Source organism: Cebus imitator, unplaced genomic scaffold, assembly GCF_001604975.1.
Source record: "Cebus imitator isolate Cc_AM_T3 unplaced genomic scaffold, Cebus_imitator-1.0 Scaffold321, whole genome shotgun sequence".
Lineage (NCBI taxonomy): Eukaryota > Metazoa > Chordata > Mammalia > Primates > Cebidae > Cebus > Cebus imitator.
The window spans coordinates 2,117,262-2,135,609 of record NW_016107636.1 but is presented as its reverse complement, the minus strand read 5'-3'; the positions used below and the strand labels follow the sequence as shown (position 1 = coordinate 2,135,609).

General features: G+C 37.8%; 1 protein-coding gene across 1 annotated transcript in view; it reads right to left on the bottom strand.

Moving 5' to 3' along the window:
* The window catches only part of IMPG2 (interphotoreceptor matrix proteoglycan 2), a 111,291-nt gene that overhangs the window by 73,573 nt on the left and 19,370 nt on the right, over positions 1-18,348 (bottom strand). The window contains exon 4 of the mRNA XM_017504354.2: positions 10,103-10,134. Coding sequence (XP_017359843.1) covers positions 10,103-10,134 — 32 coding nt within the window. The remainder of the gene's footprint in view (positions 1-10,102; positions 10,135-18,348) is intronic.

The following is an 18,348-nucleotide window of genomic DNA, read 5'->3' as shown; positions in this document are numbered from 1 at the left end:
TCCCATTGCCCCTGTAGATTTTATCACATGATTTTCAACGATTTTCAGGAAATAAGATACCGTGTCATAGTAGAACGAACTATATGATGCAGCTGTTTTGTTTTCATAGAAAGTTTTTGGATAAACCCCATAAGTTTGTTTGTTCTAAGACTCTTTCCAACATGGTACCTATATGCAGACTATACAGTAGATTGCCAGAAGCCAGAGGGTAGACTTGGCTCTGTTTCTAAAGCTTCCATTTTGTGTGACATTTGAGTAAATAAATCACTTTATTAAAGAAACCAAGTGATGCATAGGTAAGTTCCATGCCGTGGCTTATCTGCCTTGGCTTCTTACTAAAATGCTTGAGCCAGTTGCTTCTAGGAGAAATGAGGCTGTGAATCACTCTGGCATGTTTCTATTACTAGCTACAAGAAAGGTTTACCTCAAGCATCTCTGCAGGATAAATGTTTCCTGGATTACTCAGGTGGCGAGAGTCTCTCCTAGCGCCTTCTAAATCATTCTTCAAACTCAGTTAACTCTTGTCTGTTAAGAGTCTAAGCTATGGCCCAACAGAGTATTAAGCTTGCTGCTTCTGATTGGCTGATTAAAAACAAAAACAAACAAAATCCCTCCGATCTTGATGACCTGATTACCACTGTGTCCCGGCTCCTAGAAGTTCCCACTCACACCTACTCCCTTGTCTTCAACACCACCTGACTCCCAAACTTACTTTTTCAGTCCTGACCTCTCCTTCACTTTAACTTCCGAGTTTTTTTATTTTTAAATTTTTATTTATTAAACAATACACCCACATGACTCCAAACTTAAGAAATGCAAATGGTTATTTAGTGCAAGTCTATATGCACTATGTCATTTCTGACTGTGCCCCTGCCCGTCATCTTCCAACTGCAATTTCTAATTTTTTACCATCCTGGAGATCTACTTTTATGTTTGTTTGTTTATTGAGAGGCAGGGTCACACTTTGTCACCCAGGCTGGAGCATAGTGGTGCAATCATAGCTCACTGCACCCTCAAGCTTCTAGGCTCAAGAGATCCTCCTACCTTGGCCTTCTGAGAAGCTGGGACAAAAAAAAAAAATCACTTTGTATAAAATACATACTGACATATTACATAGAAAAATACAAAAGAGTGCATGAAGTCTTTTTTTTTTTTTTTTGAGAGAGTCTCACTCTGTTGCTCAGGCTGGAGTACAATGGCCAGATCTCGGCTCACTGCAACTTCCGCCTCCTGGGTTCAAGCGATTCTCCTAAGACTGCATGAAGTCTTAAGAAAAGAAAGGGAAATTTGGATTTGCAAACGCAAGACAAAAAAAACTCCAAGCTATACTGCCCATATTTTCTGCCACTGAGGACTTCGGGAGAAAAGTTTGATAAGCACCATTTTAAGCAAATAATTAAATTTACTTTGCTGACAAATATATAGACTAATAAGAAAAATAACAAAATCATTCTGGCTGCTGTGTTGAAATTGGGAAAAGGTTAGACATGTTAAGAAACGATTTTAAAAATAAGAGATGGTCAGACCAGGGTGCGAGCAGTGAAAATGATGAAAAGTGATCAGATTCTAGATATACTTGGAATCTCCAGGCAACATAATTTTTTGATAGTTGGATGTCAGGTGTGGGAGAAATGGAAATATAAAGCATGATCACAAAGTTTCGGTCTGCATGACAGACTTGATAAAGTTGCCACCAATAGAAATGCAGAGTTAATTGGGCTGGGGACGTGGGAGAATCAGGAGTTCAACTGTGGATGTGTTGAGTTTGAAATGTCTACATGACATTCAGGTAGAGATGTCATCATAAATAAGAGTTGTCTTCCATGTTCTCAGGTTATTGATGAAAACATTGCATCAGATTAAGTGATTTATCCAAAACCAAAGTAGCCAGGTAGAAGCAAAAAGAAAAAGGCTCTTGACACTCAATCCAGTGCTATTCTTAGTAAACCGTCCCTGAGAGTAGAATACTTTCCACTAAAAGAGGCCCATTGCTTTAATAAATCCAATGAATCAATATTTTTACTGGTAAACAAATTCCAATATTCAATTCAAGAAACTAAATCAAGATTTATCAATATAAACAACAACCAAAAAAAACCCACCAAAATTATTTGAATGGCAAAAGGAGAATGCATGTACGTCTTGGATAGACATTAAACAAATTCATGTATATTTAGGACAAACTCAAAATCTGTGCCTAGCAGTTTCTAAAAGAGTGAAATTCCTTGTCCTAGCTGTGCACACAGGATCTGATGCACTTCCAATGCCATCTGCTTACCGCTGTTACCATCATCTCCTGGAGCCCAAGTTTGAGAGGGCCAGAGTCTGAGTAGGCTTAATGTTTGTCTCTATGTCTGAGACAGTTCATGATTTGACCTTTTTTCAAAGAAACAAAAGTGTAAAAAATAGAACCATTACAGAATTCTTGGTTCCTAATAAACCACAACCATCAAATTAGTTAACTTCCTTTTGTTGACATTGCTAGAATGTCCCAGAGACTCTTAACAAATTTGATAGTTCCATTTTTCTGTCACTTAATGACTGGAATTGTAAACAAGTCCTGTTAAGTTTCGTGAATGTCAGAGAATTTCACTCTGTAAAGTTTCATAGGGTAATTGTGAGAATTAAATGTGGAAAAAGAATCTTGTTAAAATATAAAGCTCTATACGTCTATACATGCAGATGTGTAGGGGATGATGGCAGAGTTGGGGATATGTCATCTCATAAGAGGTCAGGGACTATCACCAGCATCCCTCTACTGGTCCATCTTTCCCCCAAGAGTACTGCCAGTGTGCGCCACAAGGGTAACCCTGCACTAGGCCACATCCCTGATAGGAAGACGCACAGGGAGCCGTGCGTTCTGCCCCTACTCTCACTGAATGCGCTACAGACACAGAAAGACATAGACTTCCTGCTCTTCTAGGAATCCTATTCTTGATCATTTGATGTTTTCCTAACACCTGAGAAACAGACATTTTTACATAAAGTGAAACAACCAAGATTTAGAACAAGTTGTTGATGAGACAGACACTAAAATGTCAATCTCTCGTATTCTGCCTCTTTGCATGGGCTCATAGCCAGGCCACATGGTACATATTCAACAGGCTGACTACTGATTGTTTAAGAAACATTATCACAAAGAAGTCTATCTAATATAAAGTAGTCGCTTTTTAAATCTTTATTTAAGTTAGCTCCTTTTCATTTCAGCAGATAAGATTTTGAAACTGGTACAAAGATTTATACAATCTTTGTTTATTTGAAGCTAACTCCTTTTAATTTCAGCACATAAGATTTTGAAATTAGTACAAAGAGCTATACAAGAGTTCATTATATCATTTTGAATTTTAAATTCTTATAAATTTTGATACATTTAGGGGGTACGAGTGCCATTTTATTACATGGATATATGGTGCAGTGATAAAGTCTGGCCTTTTTGTATGTAAATTATAGAAACCATTTAAATACTTTTTTTCATTCTTCATGTTTGTCTTTCTCATTCACGCACATATACGCACAACAAATTTTTTAATCTCTGAATGATGTAAATATTCAAATAATTTAAATAGATATGCATTATAGTATAGGGGTTGAATACTGGCTTTGTGACCTTGGACAAGTCCCTTAAACTCTCTATGCCTTAATTTCCTTCTCTTTAAGAGAAGGATAATATTAATACCTACCTCATTATATTGGATAGAGGATTAACTAAGTTAATATAAGTAATAAAGTACCTAGAACAATGTCTGGCCTATAACTGCTATATTAGTATTAGCTAATTTTTTAATTTAATTAAAATGCCTCTGATTAGGTGATTATTGAGTACAGTTATTCAAATACCATTATTCATTCTTGTGAGTAAGAAGCTTTTCACAATATTCTAAGTAACTGCAGATATGTTAGTATTTTTAGTTATTAGGCCCAGGTTTAGGGTGAAATGGCATGCTTCAATATCAAATCCAGAAAAATAAATTATGGTTGACCTCTCATAGTGGTCTATGATGAAATCTACCAGCCTAATTCTATGACAAGATAATGAAGAAAAAGTGTCATCTCCCTTCTCTTTAGCATCTTTATGATGTTTTAACATGCAAGTGCACATTAGCACTTTGAATGCTTGGAAATTATACTGCCTCAACATTTGTAGATACACACACTCACACTATGTGAGTGCCTTTCTCTTCACGTGGGAAAAATCATTCTATCTTTCTTTGTAAAAATTCCTTTTGGTAGTTGGGATGGTAAAGAAGAGAATGAAGGTGTTTGTTTCCAGCTGATATACAGAAAGATGGGACAGTTTGAATCAGCAGGCAGGAGAACCCAAGGAAATGAATGAGATGATCAATTTGAGGCTGCTCCAGAGAAAACCCATTCTGCTTTAGCCAATTCACAGACTTTCATTTATTTCCCCTCTTTCTCTAATCACCTCCTAGTAGTTGTGAAGGAGGTGCACTGTGATCAGGTATTTATTAGTGGATATATTATGCAAGAAATACATCTCTTAGCAGGAAAAAATACAAATCTAAATTTTTCCTCTTGGAATGATGAAATCCAGTAAGGTCTGAAGTTAGGTTTTCAGGAATTCTGTGTTATTTTCAGGGTATACTAACACAGAACCTAATGGAACAAAATCTAATTAGCTGTATCCATGATTAATTAACAAGGAAATGTAGCCTTTGCAAAATTTACAGTGTGGCCACCTTGGCCACACTCAAAGCTACATCAATCAAAAAAGTCCCATGCTCATGTATTGGAAGAATCAATATCATTAAAATGGCCATACTGTCCAAAGCAATTTACAGATTCAATGCTATTCCCATCAAACTACCACTGTCATTCTTCATAAAATTAGAAAAAAACTACTTTAAAATTCATGTGGAACCAAAAAGGAGCCTGAATAGCCAAAGTAATCCTAAGCAAAAAGAACAAAGCTATAGGCATCACACTATCCTACTTCAAACAATACTATAATCCTACAGTAACCAAAACAGCATGGTACTAGTACAAAAACAGACACATAGACCAATGTAACAGGATGGAAAACTCAGAAACAAAGCTTCACACCTACAACCATGTCCTCTTCGACAAGGCTGACAAAAATGAATAATGGGGACAGGACTCCCCATGCAATAAATGCTGCTGGGATAACTGTCCAGCCATATGCAGAAGAAAAAAAAACTGGAACCCTATCTCTTATCATATTCCAAAATTAACTAAAAATGGATTAAAGATTTAAATGTAAGACCTCAAACTATAAAAAGTCTAGAAGGAAACTTAGAAAATACCCTTTTCAACATTGGCCTTTGCAAAGAATTGATAATCAAGCCCGCAAAAGCAATTGCAACAATACAAAAAATTGACAAATGGGACCTCATTAAACTAAAGAGCTTCTGTATAGCAAAAGAAACAATCAACAAACCAAACAGATAACCTACAGAATGGAAGAAAATATTGACAAACTCTGCATCTGACAAAGGCCTAATATCCAGAATTTAGACAAATCAACAAGCAAAAAACAAACAACCCATTAAAAATGTAGTCAAAGGACATGAACAGACACTTCTCAAAAGAAAACATATGAGGTCAATATATGAAAAAATGCTGAGCATCGGTAATCCTCAGAGAAATGTAAATCAAAACTACAATGAAACACCATCCCACACCAGTCAGAATGGCTATTAAAAAGTCAGAAAGTACCAGATGTTGTTGAAGTTGCAGAGAAAAGGAAATACTTATATACTATTGGTGGGAAAGTAAATTAGTTCAGCCACTGTGAAAAGCAGTTGGAAATTTCTCAAAGAACTTAAAACAGAGCTACCATTTGAACCAGCAATCCCATATCATTAAATCAAAAAGACACATGTACTCACATGTTCTCACTAGCTATTCATAATAGCAAAAACATGGAATCATAGAGGTGCCTATCATGGTGGATTGGATAAAGAAAATATGGTACATATGCACCGTGGAATACTATGCAGCCAGAAAAAAGAATGAACTCATATTCTCTGCAGCAACATGGATGGAATTGGAGGCCATAATCCCAAGTGAATTAATTCAGGAACAGAAAGCCAAATACTGCATGTTTTCACTAATAAGTGAGAGGTAAACACTGAGCATATATGGATATAAACACGGGAAGAATAGACACTGTGGATTACTAGAGGGCAGGGGGGTGTGGGTTGAAAAACTACATACTGGGTACTATGCTCACTACCTGGGACCAATACACCCATGTAACAATCCTATACATGTACCCCTATATCTAAAATAAAAACTAAATTTTTTAAAAGTCATCCTTTTGAATTGATTTCTCCTTCCTCTCTCTATGTGTGTGTGTATGTGTGTGCACATATGCATATACACACACTTATGTATACATACATACTTCCAACACAAGTATATCTTGATATTGGTCTGATTGGTTAAACAAAATCAACCAAAGCAATACAAACTGTACCTATTAAGATTATACTACATACAAGTTTGGTGCTAGTTAATGTAGAGCTTACACGGAATCCTAAAACACAATTCATTTCTTCAAGAATGTTATCTACTAAGGTTACAAACATGAGTACAATACTTTTTTTAATTCATTTGCCAGTATCTTGCAGAAACCTGCTAAAGGCTACATGGTAGGTTTTTCAGGAAGAATCAGGCTTTAGATATTTTGTGCAAGTACTGATTTTATTCATATTTTGGATTCCTGTAAGGGTGTTACTAACTTAGGTTTTTGGTGGTGGTTGTAAAAATTAAGTGAGGTAACATATTTTATATAGTAAAAGTCAGTATTAATAGAGGTTAAAAACCAGATGCTTAAGAATCAGATGAGCTGGATTACCTTGAGTTATTTCAACTCTAATACTGTTTCTTCATCTATCGAAAAAAGATAGTAAAAGTACATAATTCAGAGGGTTAAACTCAGAGAATTAAATAATATATGTAAAGTAGTGTACTGTGTGCAATCAATAAATGTAAAAATGCTATTACATGTTTGAGAATGTTGCTTCACCGCTCTCCAAGTTTCAAACTCATTACTCTTTCACAGCAGTGCACTTACCCCTTAGCATGGTCTACATTTTGTTTCATAAGAATTTGCTTCCTACACATACATGAGTATTCATGCAATTAACTCTTCACCGCTTGTTCAAAGTTGTTCAAAGTTTCACAATCTATTTTTTCAAACAAAAAGATTTTGTGGCCTCAATAAAGTTACACTCTGGCCCTTGACTCAGGCCAGAAGTATGGGATAAATGATAATCTGATAATCTAGATGACCTTGGGTTATATAAGAGCTGACAGAGCCCTCTCCCAAAATATATTTAATAATAAATGTTATTCAACCATAGCAAAGTGTGATCCTTCTTCCAGACCTGTAAGACTAGGCTCACAACTATTTCACAGCTTATTATTCCAGTAAAAGCAATCTGCCCTATAAGATGGATGCATTTACAGTGTTTTTTTATTTCTGAAGTTATAGTCTAAGGCTGTGAACAGATTTTAAACATACATGAGAGACAGTATAAAGCCCTAAAATGGTGTCAGAGAATCTGAAATCAAATCTTAGTGCCACCATTCACTAGCTGTGTGATAGCTATTCACTCGTTCATCTCATAATTCCAGATGCTACTTAACTTAACGATGGGGTCACTTCCCAATAAAGCCATCGTAACTTGAAAATACTGTTAAGTTAAAAATGCACTGAAACATCTAACCTACCCATCATCAAAACTTAGCCTAGCTTACCTTAACCATGCTCAGAATACTGATATTAGCCTATAGTTGGGCAAAGTCATCTAATGCAAAGCCTATTTTACAATAAAGTACTAAATATCTCACGTCATTTCTTAAATACTGTACTGAAAATGAAAAACAGAATGGTTGTATGGGTACTCAAAGTACAATTTCTATTGAATACGTACCACTTTTGCACCATTGTAAAGTCGAAAAATCACTGAGCCATCAGAGGTTGGGGACTGTCTGTATTTATCTATATAACTTGGCACTTATTATGAGCCAAGCAGTGTTTGAGGCCCTATAAATATAAAGGTGAGCAAGAGTAAATCCAGATTTTCTGGTGGAGGGGATCATGCATCGTGGAAGATTTCCTAGAGGAAATGATGGAAAGGATGAAATTTAAAAAGCAATGTGAGTTAGCCCGGCAACATATATGGAAACATAATGGCCCAAGAGTACTCTAAAAAAAGAGTATGGCTGAACCATACAGTTTAAGAAGGAAACTGAGACAGATGAGGCTGGGCACAGGCCCAACAGTGAAGAGCCTTGCGGGCCATGTTAATTTTGATCTTAAAAGCAATGAGGAACTATTAAATTGTCTTTTAGAGGAGAGGAACATGATCAAATTTATTCTTTTGAAGATTTGTGGCCAGGGTGGAGAGGAGGGCTCAGAAGGAAGTAGAGAGGCCTCTTGGCAAGGCTTTGTACCAGGAAACAAGTGTTGATCATGTGAATTAGGGTAGGGACTGTGAGGGCAGAAAGAAATGGACGGAATCAAGAGATAATTAGGAGAAGAGAAGGAAGGGAGAGAGCAAGAGAAAATAATATGAGCAACTAGATGAATGATAATACCATTCATTCACTGATGAGAGGAACAAAGAAAGAAGCAGATTTGTGAGGAAATGATTGATATAGCTTTGGGCACAATGAACTGAAAGAGAGCTTAGAAAAGTTATTGAGCCAATAGACTGTGAAAGTTGGATGAGGCGACCTTTAAGATTCCTTCTAGTTCTATCATCGGAACTACAGATTTACAGATGTTTAGTTCACTGTCTGTTGCAATGGGAATCCCAAGGAATCTCTGAGCTCTGCCTCTGTGGTGAAGAAGCCCCACCCAGCCAGGCGCAGTCGCTCACGCCTATAATCAATCCCAACACATTGGGAGGCTGAGGCCGGCTGATTGCTTGAGCCCAGGAGATCAACACTAGCTTGGGCAACATGGCAAAACCTTGTCTCTACAAAAAATACAAAAAGATTAGCTGGGCGTGATGGTGTGTGCCTGTAGTCCCAACTACTTGGGAGGTTGAAGTGGAAGATCACGTAAGCCTGGGAGGTCAAGGCTGCAGTGAGCTATGATCATGCTACCACATTCCAGCCCGGGTGACAGAGCAAGACCCTGTCTCTAAATAAATATAAAATATAAAACGGAATAAAAGACCACATGGCCCCATATTTAAGTAAATGCTCCATCCCACGCCCTGGTATAGACTCAGTGGCATTGGCTGTATGAATAAGACCAACAGAGCCCCACTTCTCTCCTACTCACTTGTGTTCAATTTGAAACCAGGATACACCCCACTACCACCCACACATATATTCCAAATATTCCCTGACTCTGCTGCCCAGGCTGAATCTCTGGACACTGACTCACCTACTTGGTTTTTCAATCCGTCCTTCTTTCTAATGTGAGGCAAAATTTTGGACTCTGACCTGGATTGTACGCTCTAGTAGTACTTTCCTGTATAACTACCTGCATGCTATTATAGTTTAGATACCCTGAGGATAAATAGAATTGGAAAGCTTTAGCCCCTATAGGCTCAAAATCCCTTAACTTTTGTGATCTTTTTTGTGCTACTGCTTCCCAGAAGACGGAAACAACCTTAGCCCTAAGCCCAACGGTGAACAGTCAAGAATCATAATACTGATAGATTCATCAAGGTTATGCTATTCTTATGTTTCAAGACCATAATCATCAATAGTCAATAAGTTGATCCATAGCACCACCCATCATTTAATAACCTATCCTCCACTGTGGTGTACCATTTCAGAACAATTTCATCATTAGCCTTTAAACCTCGACAACAGTAGGTCATTCCATATAAACCATAAATCTGTTTTCTTATCTAAGAGAGGAGCAAGTTTGGCTCATAATAAGGTCAGACAACAAACATGCACAGTGGCCGTGGTAGTGGTCTGGAATAAAGGTAGCCTGGGAACGAGGAAAAACATTTGGGACTGATCTACAGGCCTGGTCATTGCGAACTGGCAAGAGAAGAGAAAGGCACCATTAAATTTGGAGTGAGTCTTGAATTAGGTTATGACACATCTGTGTTGCCAAACATGAATTCCGGGAAAAAGAGACACTCACCTGCTTACAGTTTCCTTTGCATAAGTCAGTTTCTATGGAAAACAAAAATATAAAAATGACTGAGTTAACAACAGTTATTCAGGAGTAAATAAAACTTATTTCATAGATCACCACTACTGCCCTAACATGGTAGAATCTGTGCTACTGTTCTCTACGGTTAGACAAGTGATTAAAACAGGTACTAACGATACCAAGTTCTTTTCTGTGACTACAGCAACGCCCTGACATTCAGTCTCTGCTTATATGCCCAAAAGCTCCTGTGCTCTTTCTTAATGGGTGCAAATAACAGACTTGATCTGCTAATCATTTCATAAAGGTATAAGAGTTATAGATTTGTGGAGTTTTACATAAACCTACCATGGACTTAGAATCAAAGAATTTTTACCTAATATTTTTATAGTAACTCTCATCCTAGAACAATATAAATGTGGATAAAATAATTGAGAAATTTGTTTCTACAGAATTCAGACAAAAAAGACATATATCAAGAATTGGATTATCTCCAGAGGCATTCTAAAGCAAACTGCCTGCAAGTTTCCCCTAAATTAGAAGTGTTATTTTGAGATCAATATAATAGAAGGAACAGTGACTTGGAATCAGGAAGCCTAGTTTCAAGTTCTAGTGTCCCCTTCTCAGCTATGTAGGAAAATCCCAATCTCTCTCTGGTGCCAGGCCTCAATTTTCTCATTGGTAAAACAGAAAGATGATTACTTTAAATGCCCATCACTGCATTTATAAAAGGCTCACTGCTCTTCTTGCTCTGCAGACTCTCCCAGAATAATCTCAGTCACTCTCGTGGTTTCAATTACAGGCATACCTCAGATATATTACAGGTCTTGTTCCAGACCAAATAGAAGCTCAATAAAGCAAATAACCCAATAAAGCAAGTCACATATTTTTTGGCTTCCCAGTATATATAAAAGTTATGTTTACATTATACGGTAGCCTATTAAAAGTGCAATAACATCACGTCTAGAAAAGGTATGTACCTTAATTTTAAAATACTTTATTGCTAAAAAAAAAAATGCTAACAATCAACTGAGCCTTCAGCAAGTCACCCTCTTTCTGCTTCTAGAGGGTCTTGCCTCCAAGTTGATGGCTGCTGACCAGTCAGAATGATGGCTGCTGATGATTGAGGTGACCGTGGCAATTTCATAAAATAAGACAATGAATTCTGGCACGTCAATTGATTTTTTCTTTCACAAAAGATTTCCCTGTTGTATATAATGTTATTGCTAACATTTTATCTATTGTAAAACTTCTCTTAAAACTGGAGTCGATCCTCTCAAATCCTGCCACTTCTTTATCAACTGAGTTTATGCTCGTTGATAAAGTTTATCAACTTCATGGATATTTATTGTCATTTCAGCAGTGTTCACAGCATCTTTGCCAGAAGTCGATTCCATTGGAAGAAACAACTTTCTTTGCTCATTTATAAGAAGGAATTTCTCATTCATTCAAATATTATTATAAGATTGTAGCAATTTAGTCTCATCTTCAGGCTGTACTTCTAAGCCTCGTTCTCTTGCTATTTCTACCACATTTGCAGTTACTTTCCCTATTGAAGTCTTGAACCCCTCCAAGTCATCCATGAGAGTTGGAATCAATGTCTTCCAAATCCCTATGAATGTTGGTATGTTGTGAGTGCCATCTAGATGGTAAATCCTTTCCGGAAGATTTTCAGTTTACTTTGTCCAGATCCATCAGAGAAATCACTATCTATGGCAGCTGCATAAAATGGATTTCTAAAAATCACAGCACTTAAAAATTGAAATTATTCCTTAATCCATGGCTGCAGAATAAATATTGCATTGGCAGGCACAAAAACAACATTCATCTTCTTATACATCCCATCAGAGCTCGGGTGGCTACAGGCATTGTCCATGAGCAGTAATATTTTGAAAAAATAAATTTCCTGAGCAGTAGGTTTCAAAGCTGGGTTTAAAAAAGTCAGTTGACCGTGCTGTAAACAGGTGTGCTACCATCAGACTTTTTTATTCCATTTACAGAGCATAGGTAGAATAGATTTAGCATATTTCTTAAGGGTCCTAGGATTTTTGGCATGGTAATAAGCATTGCCTTCCAATTTAAGTCACTAGATGCATTATCCCCAACAAGAAATTCAGCCTGTCCTTCATTGAGGCCAGGCCAGGTATTGACTTCTTTCTAGGTATCGAAGTCCTAGACAGCATCTTCATCCAATAGAAAGCTACTTCATCTTTATAAAAAATCTGTTGTTCCATGAAGCCACTTTCCTAAATTAGCTAGCTCTTCTAGATAACTTGCTACAGCTTCTGCATCAGCCCCTGCTTATGTTATGAAGACAGCTTCTCTTCTTAACCTCACAAACCAACCTCTACTATCTTCCAACTATTCTTTTGAAGCTTCCTCACCTCCCTCAGCCTTCACAGAATTGAAAAGAGTAGGGCCCTGTCTGGATTCAGCTTCCCTTAAGGGAATATTGTGGCTGGTTTGATCTTCTACTCCAACCATTCAAACCTGCTCCATATCAGCAAGAGAGCTGTTCTGCTTTCTTATCACTTATGTCCTCACTAGAATAGCACATCTAATTTCTTTTTTTTACTTTGAGTTCTGGAATATAAGTGTCAAATGTGTAGGTTCGTTACATAGGTATATATGTGCCATAGGGGTTTGCTGCACCTATCAACCCATCATCTAGGTTTTAAGCCCCGATGCATTAGCTATTTGTCCTAATGTTATCCCACCCCTCATCCTCCAACCCCTGACTGGCCCTAGTTTGTCCTGTTCCCATTCCTGTGTCCATGCATTTTCATTTTTCAACTCCCAGTTATGAATGAGAACATGCAGTATTTAGTTTTGTGTTCCTGTGTTAGTTTGCTGAGGATGATGGCTTCCAGCTTCATCCATGTCCCTGCAAAGGACATGATCTCATTCCTTTTTATGATTGCATAGTATTCCATGGTGTATATGTGCCACATTTTCTTTATCTGGTCTATCATTGATGGGCATTTGGGTTGGTTCCATGTCTTTGCTATTATAAATAGTGCTTCAATATAAATACATGTGCATGTGTCTGTATAGTAGAATAATTTATATTCCTTTGGTTATATACCCAATAATGAGATTGCTGGATCAAATGGTATTTCTGGTACTAGATCCTTGAGGAATTGCCACACTGTGTTCCACAATAGTTGAACTAATTTACATTCCCATTAACAGTGTAAAAGGTTTTCTATTTCTCAAGAGCCTCGCCAGTATCTATTGTTTCTTGACTTTTTAATAATTGCCATTCTGACTGGTGTGAGATGGTATCTCAATGTGGTTTTGATTTGCATTTCTCTAATGACCAGTGATGATGAGCATTTTTTCATGTGTCTTGGCCACATAAATGTTTTCTTTTGAGAAATGCTGTTATATACTTGCCCAGTTTTTGACGGGGTTGTTTTTTTCTTGCAAATTTAAGTTCCTTGTAGATTCTAGATATTGGACCTTTTTCAGATGGGTAGATTGCAAAATTTTCTCCCATTCTGTAGGTTGCCTGTTCACTCTGATGATAGTTTCTTTTGCTGTGCAGAAGTTCTTAGTTTAATTAGATCCCATTTGTCAATTTTGACTTCTGTTGCTATTGCTTTTGACATTTTCATCATGAAGTCTTTGCCCATGCTTATGTCCTGAATGGTATTGCATAGGTTTTCTTCTAGGGTTTTTATGATTTGGGGTTTTACCTTTAAGTCTTTAATCTATCTTGAGTTAATTTTTATAGAACGTGAACGTGTAAGGAAGGGATCCAGTTTCAGTTTTCTGCATATGGTTAGCCAGTTTTCCCAGCACCATTTATTAAATAGGGAATCCTTTCCTCATTGCTTGTTTTTGTCAGGTTTGTTGAAGATCAGATGATTGTAGATGTGTGGTGTTATTTCTGAGGTATCTGTTCTGTTCCATTGGTCTATATATCTGTTTTGGCACCAGTACCATGCTGTTTTGGTTACTGTAGCCTTATAGCATACTTTGAAGTCAGGTAGCAATGCCTCCAGCTTTATTCTTTTTGCTTAGGAGCCTCTCGACTATACGGGCTCTCTTTTGGTTTCATATGAAATTCAAAGTAGTTTTTTCTGTGAAGAATGTCAATGGTAGTTTGATGGGAATAGCATTGAGTCTACAAATTACTTTGGGCAGTCTGGCCATTTTCACAATATTGATTCTTCCTATTTATAAGGATGGATTATATTTTAATTTGTTTTATTCGTTTGTATCCTCTCTTATTTCCTTGAGCAGTTGTTTGTAGTTCTCCTTGAAGAGGTCCTTCACATCCCTTGTTAGCTGTATTCCTAGGTATTTTATTCTTTTTGTAGCAATTGTGAATGGGAGTTCACTCATGATTTGGCTCTCCTCTTCTCCATAATTGGAATATAGGAATGCTTGTGTATTTTTCACATTGATTTTGTACGCTGAGACTTTGCTGAAGTTGCTTATCAGCTTAAGGAGTTTTGGGGCTGTGATGATGGGATTTTCTAACTATACAATCATGTTGTCTGAAAACAGTCAATTTGACTTCCTCTTTTTCTACTTTAATACCTTTATTTCTTCCCCTTGCCTGATTGCCCAGGCCAGAAGTTCCAATACTACGTTGAATAGCAATGGTGAGAGAGGGTATCCTTGTCTTGTGCCAGTTTTCAAAGAGAATGCTTCCAGCTTTTGCCTTTCACTATGATATTGGCTGTGGGTTTGTCATAAATAGCTCTTATTATTTTGAGATATGTTCCATCAATACCTAGTTTGTTGAGAGTTTTTAACATGAAGGATGTTGAAATTTCTCAAAGGCCTTTTCTGCGTCTATTGAGATGATCATGCCATTTAGGTCATTGGTTCTGTTTATGTGATGGACTGTTTATTGATTTGTGTATGCTGAACCAGCCTTGCATCCCAGGGATGAAGCCGACTTGATCATGCTGGATAAGTCTTTTTGTTTTGTGTCTCTGCCAGGTTTTGGTATCAGGATGACGCTGTCCTCATAAAATGAGTTAGGGAGGAGTCCCTCCTTTTCAATTGTTTGGAACAGTTTCAGAAAAAAATGGTACCAGCTCCTCTTTGTATCTCTGGTAGAATTCGGCTGTGAATCCATCTGGTCCTAGGTTGTTTTTTGTTTTGTTTTGTTTTTTGTTTTTCTGGTTTGTAGGCTATTAATTACTGCCTCAATTTGAGAACTTGTTGTTGGTCTATTCAGGGATTCTGAATCTATTCAGGACTTCTTCCTGGTTTAGTCTTGGGAGAGTGTATGTGTCCAGGAATTTATCTATTTCTTCTAGATTTTCTAGTTTATTTGCATAGAGGTCTTTATAGTATTCTCTGATGATAGTTTGTATTTCTGTGGGGTCAGTGGTGATATCCCTTTTATTATTTTTTATTGTGTCCATTTGATTCTTCTCTCATTTCTTCTTTATTAGTATAGCTAGCAATCTATCTATTTTGTTAATTTTTTTCAGAAAACCAGCTCCTGGATTCATTGATTGTTTTTGGAGAATTTTTCATGTCTCTGTCTTCTTCAATTCTGCTCTGATCTTAGTTATTTCTTGTCTTCTGCTAGCTTTTCATTAGCTTCCACTTGCCTCTTTGGCTCTTTTAATTTTGATGGTAGTATGTCAATTTGGGATCTTTCCAGCTTTCTGATGTGGGCATTTAGTGCTGTAATTTATCTCTTAACATTGATTTAGCTGTGTCCCAGAGTTTCATTGTCTCTCTGTTCTCATTGGTTTCAAAGACCTTCTCGATTTCTGCCTTAATTTCATTATTTACCCAGGAGTCATTCAGGAGCAGGTTGTTCAATTTCCATGTAATTGTATGGTTTTGAGTGAGTTTTTTTAAGCCTGAGTTCTAATTGGATTGCACTGTGGTCTGTGAGATTGTTTGTTATGATTCCAGTTATTTTGCATTTGCTGAGGAATGCTTTACTTTCGGTTACGTGGTCAATTTTAGAATAAGTGCCACGGACCACTGAGAAGAATGTGAATTCTGTTGATTTGGTGTGGAGAGTTCTGTAGATGACTATTAGGTCCACTTGATCCATGGCTGAGCTCAAGTCCTGAATGTACTTGTTAATTTTCTGTCTTGTTGATCTGTCTAATATTGACAGTGGGGAGTTAAAGTCTCCCACTATTATTGTGTGGAAGTCTAAGTCTCTTTGTAGGTATCTAAAAACTTATTTTATGAATCAGGGTGCTCCTGCATTAGGTGCATATATATTTAGGATAGTTAGCTCTTCTTTTTGAATTGGTCCCTTTACTATGATATAATGCCCTTCTTTGTGTTTGTCTTTTTTGATCTTTGTTGGTTTAAAGTCTGTTTTGTCAAGGACTAGGATTAGGATTGAAATCCCTGCTTTTTTTTTTCTTCCCATTTGCTTGATAAGCTTTCCTTCATCCCTTTATTTTGAGCCTATGTGTGTCTTTGCATGTCATATGGGTCTCCTGAAGACAGCACACCAGTGGGTCTTGATTCTTTATCCAATCTGCCAGTCTTTATCTTTTTACTACGGCACTTAGCCCATTTACATTTAGGCTAATGTTGTTATGTGTGAATTTGATCATGTCATCAGGATGCTAGCTGGTTGTTTTGCACACTACTTGATGCAGTTTCTTCATAGTGTCATTGGTCTTTATATTTTGGTGTGTTTTTGCAATGGCTCACACCAGTTTTTCCTTTCCATATTTAATGCTTCCTTCAGGAGCTCTTGCAAAGCAGGCCTGATGGTGATGAAAGCATTTGCTTGTCTGGAAGTAATTTTATTTCTCCTTCACTTATAAAGCTTAGTTTGGGTGAATATGAAATTCTGCGCTGAAAATTATCTTCTTTAAGAATGTTGAATATTGACCCCCACTCTCTTCTGGCTTATAGGGTTTCTGCTGAGAGGTCCACTGTTAGTCTGACAGGCTTCCCCTCTGTTGGTGACCCTGCCTTTTTCTCTGGCTGCCCCTAACATTTCTTTCCTTCATTTCAACCTTGGAGAATCTAATGATTATGTGTCCTGGGGTTAATCTTCTCATGCAGTATCTTAGTGGAGTTCTCTGTTTTCTTGAATTTGCATGTTAGCCTGTCTTGTTAGGTCAGGGAAGTTCTCCTGGATAATATCCTGAAGTATGTTTTCCAAGTTGGTTCTATTCTGTCTTTCCCAGGTACTCCAGTCAATCATAAGTTCAGTCGTTTTACATAGTCCCATATTTCTCAGAGGTTCTGTTTGTTCCTTTTCATTTTTTTTTCTAATCTTGTCTGCATGCCTTATTTCAGCATGATGGTCTCCAAACTCTGATATACTTGCTTCCCCTTGGTCAATTCAGCTATTGATAATTGTGTATTCTTCATGAAGTTTTCATGCTGTGTTTTTGAGCTCCAGCAGCTCATTGATGTTCCTCTCTCAACTTGTTATTCTAGTTAGCAGCTCCTGTAACCTTTTATCAAGGTTCTTAGCTTGTTTGCATGGCGTTAAAACATGCTCCTTTAGCTCAGCAGTGTTTGTCATTACCCACCTCTGAAGCCTACTTCTGTCAATTCGTTCATCTTATCCTCCATCCAGTTCTGCACCCTTGCTGGAGAGACATTGTAATCATTTGGAGGAGAAGAGGCACTCTGGCCTTTTGGATTTTCAACCTTTTTTTTGTTGATTCTTTCTTATCTTCATGAGTTTGTCTAGTATCAATCCTTGAGGCTGCCGACCCTTGGATGGGGTTGTTCTGGGGAAATTTTTGTTGTTGATGCTGTTGCAATTGTTTTCTGTTTGTTTGTTTTTCTTACAAGGGTCAGGTCCCTCTTCTGTACGGCTGCTGTGGTTCGCTGGGGGTTCACTTCAGGCCCTGTTTATCTGGTTCACTCCCATGCCTGGAGATCTCACTTGGGGAGGCTGGAGAGCGGCAAAGATGGGTGCCTGTTCCTTCCTCTGTGATCTCTGACCTCGAGGGGCACCAACCTGATGCCAGCAGAAATGCTCCTGTGTAGTGTTTCCGACAACCCCTGTTGGAGAGTCTCACCCAGATGGGTGGTATAGGGAACAGGACTCATTCAAGACTGTTCCTTGGTGAAGGGGGTGTGCTTCACTGGAGAGAAACCCATTCATCTGGGCTGCCCGGATTCCTCAGAAATACCAGGAGGGAAAGCTAAGTCTACTGGTCCCTGGAGACTGTGACTACCCCTCCCCCTAGGGGCTCAGGCCCAGGGGGATTAGAGCTTCTGGCTGGAGTTGTTGGAGTTCCTGCAGGGAGGCTCTGCCCAGTGAG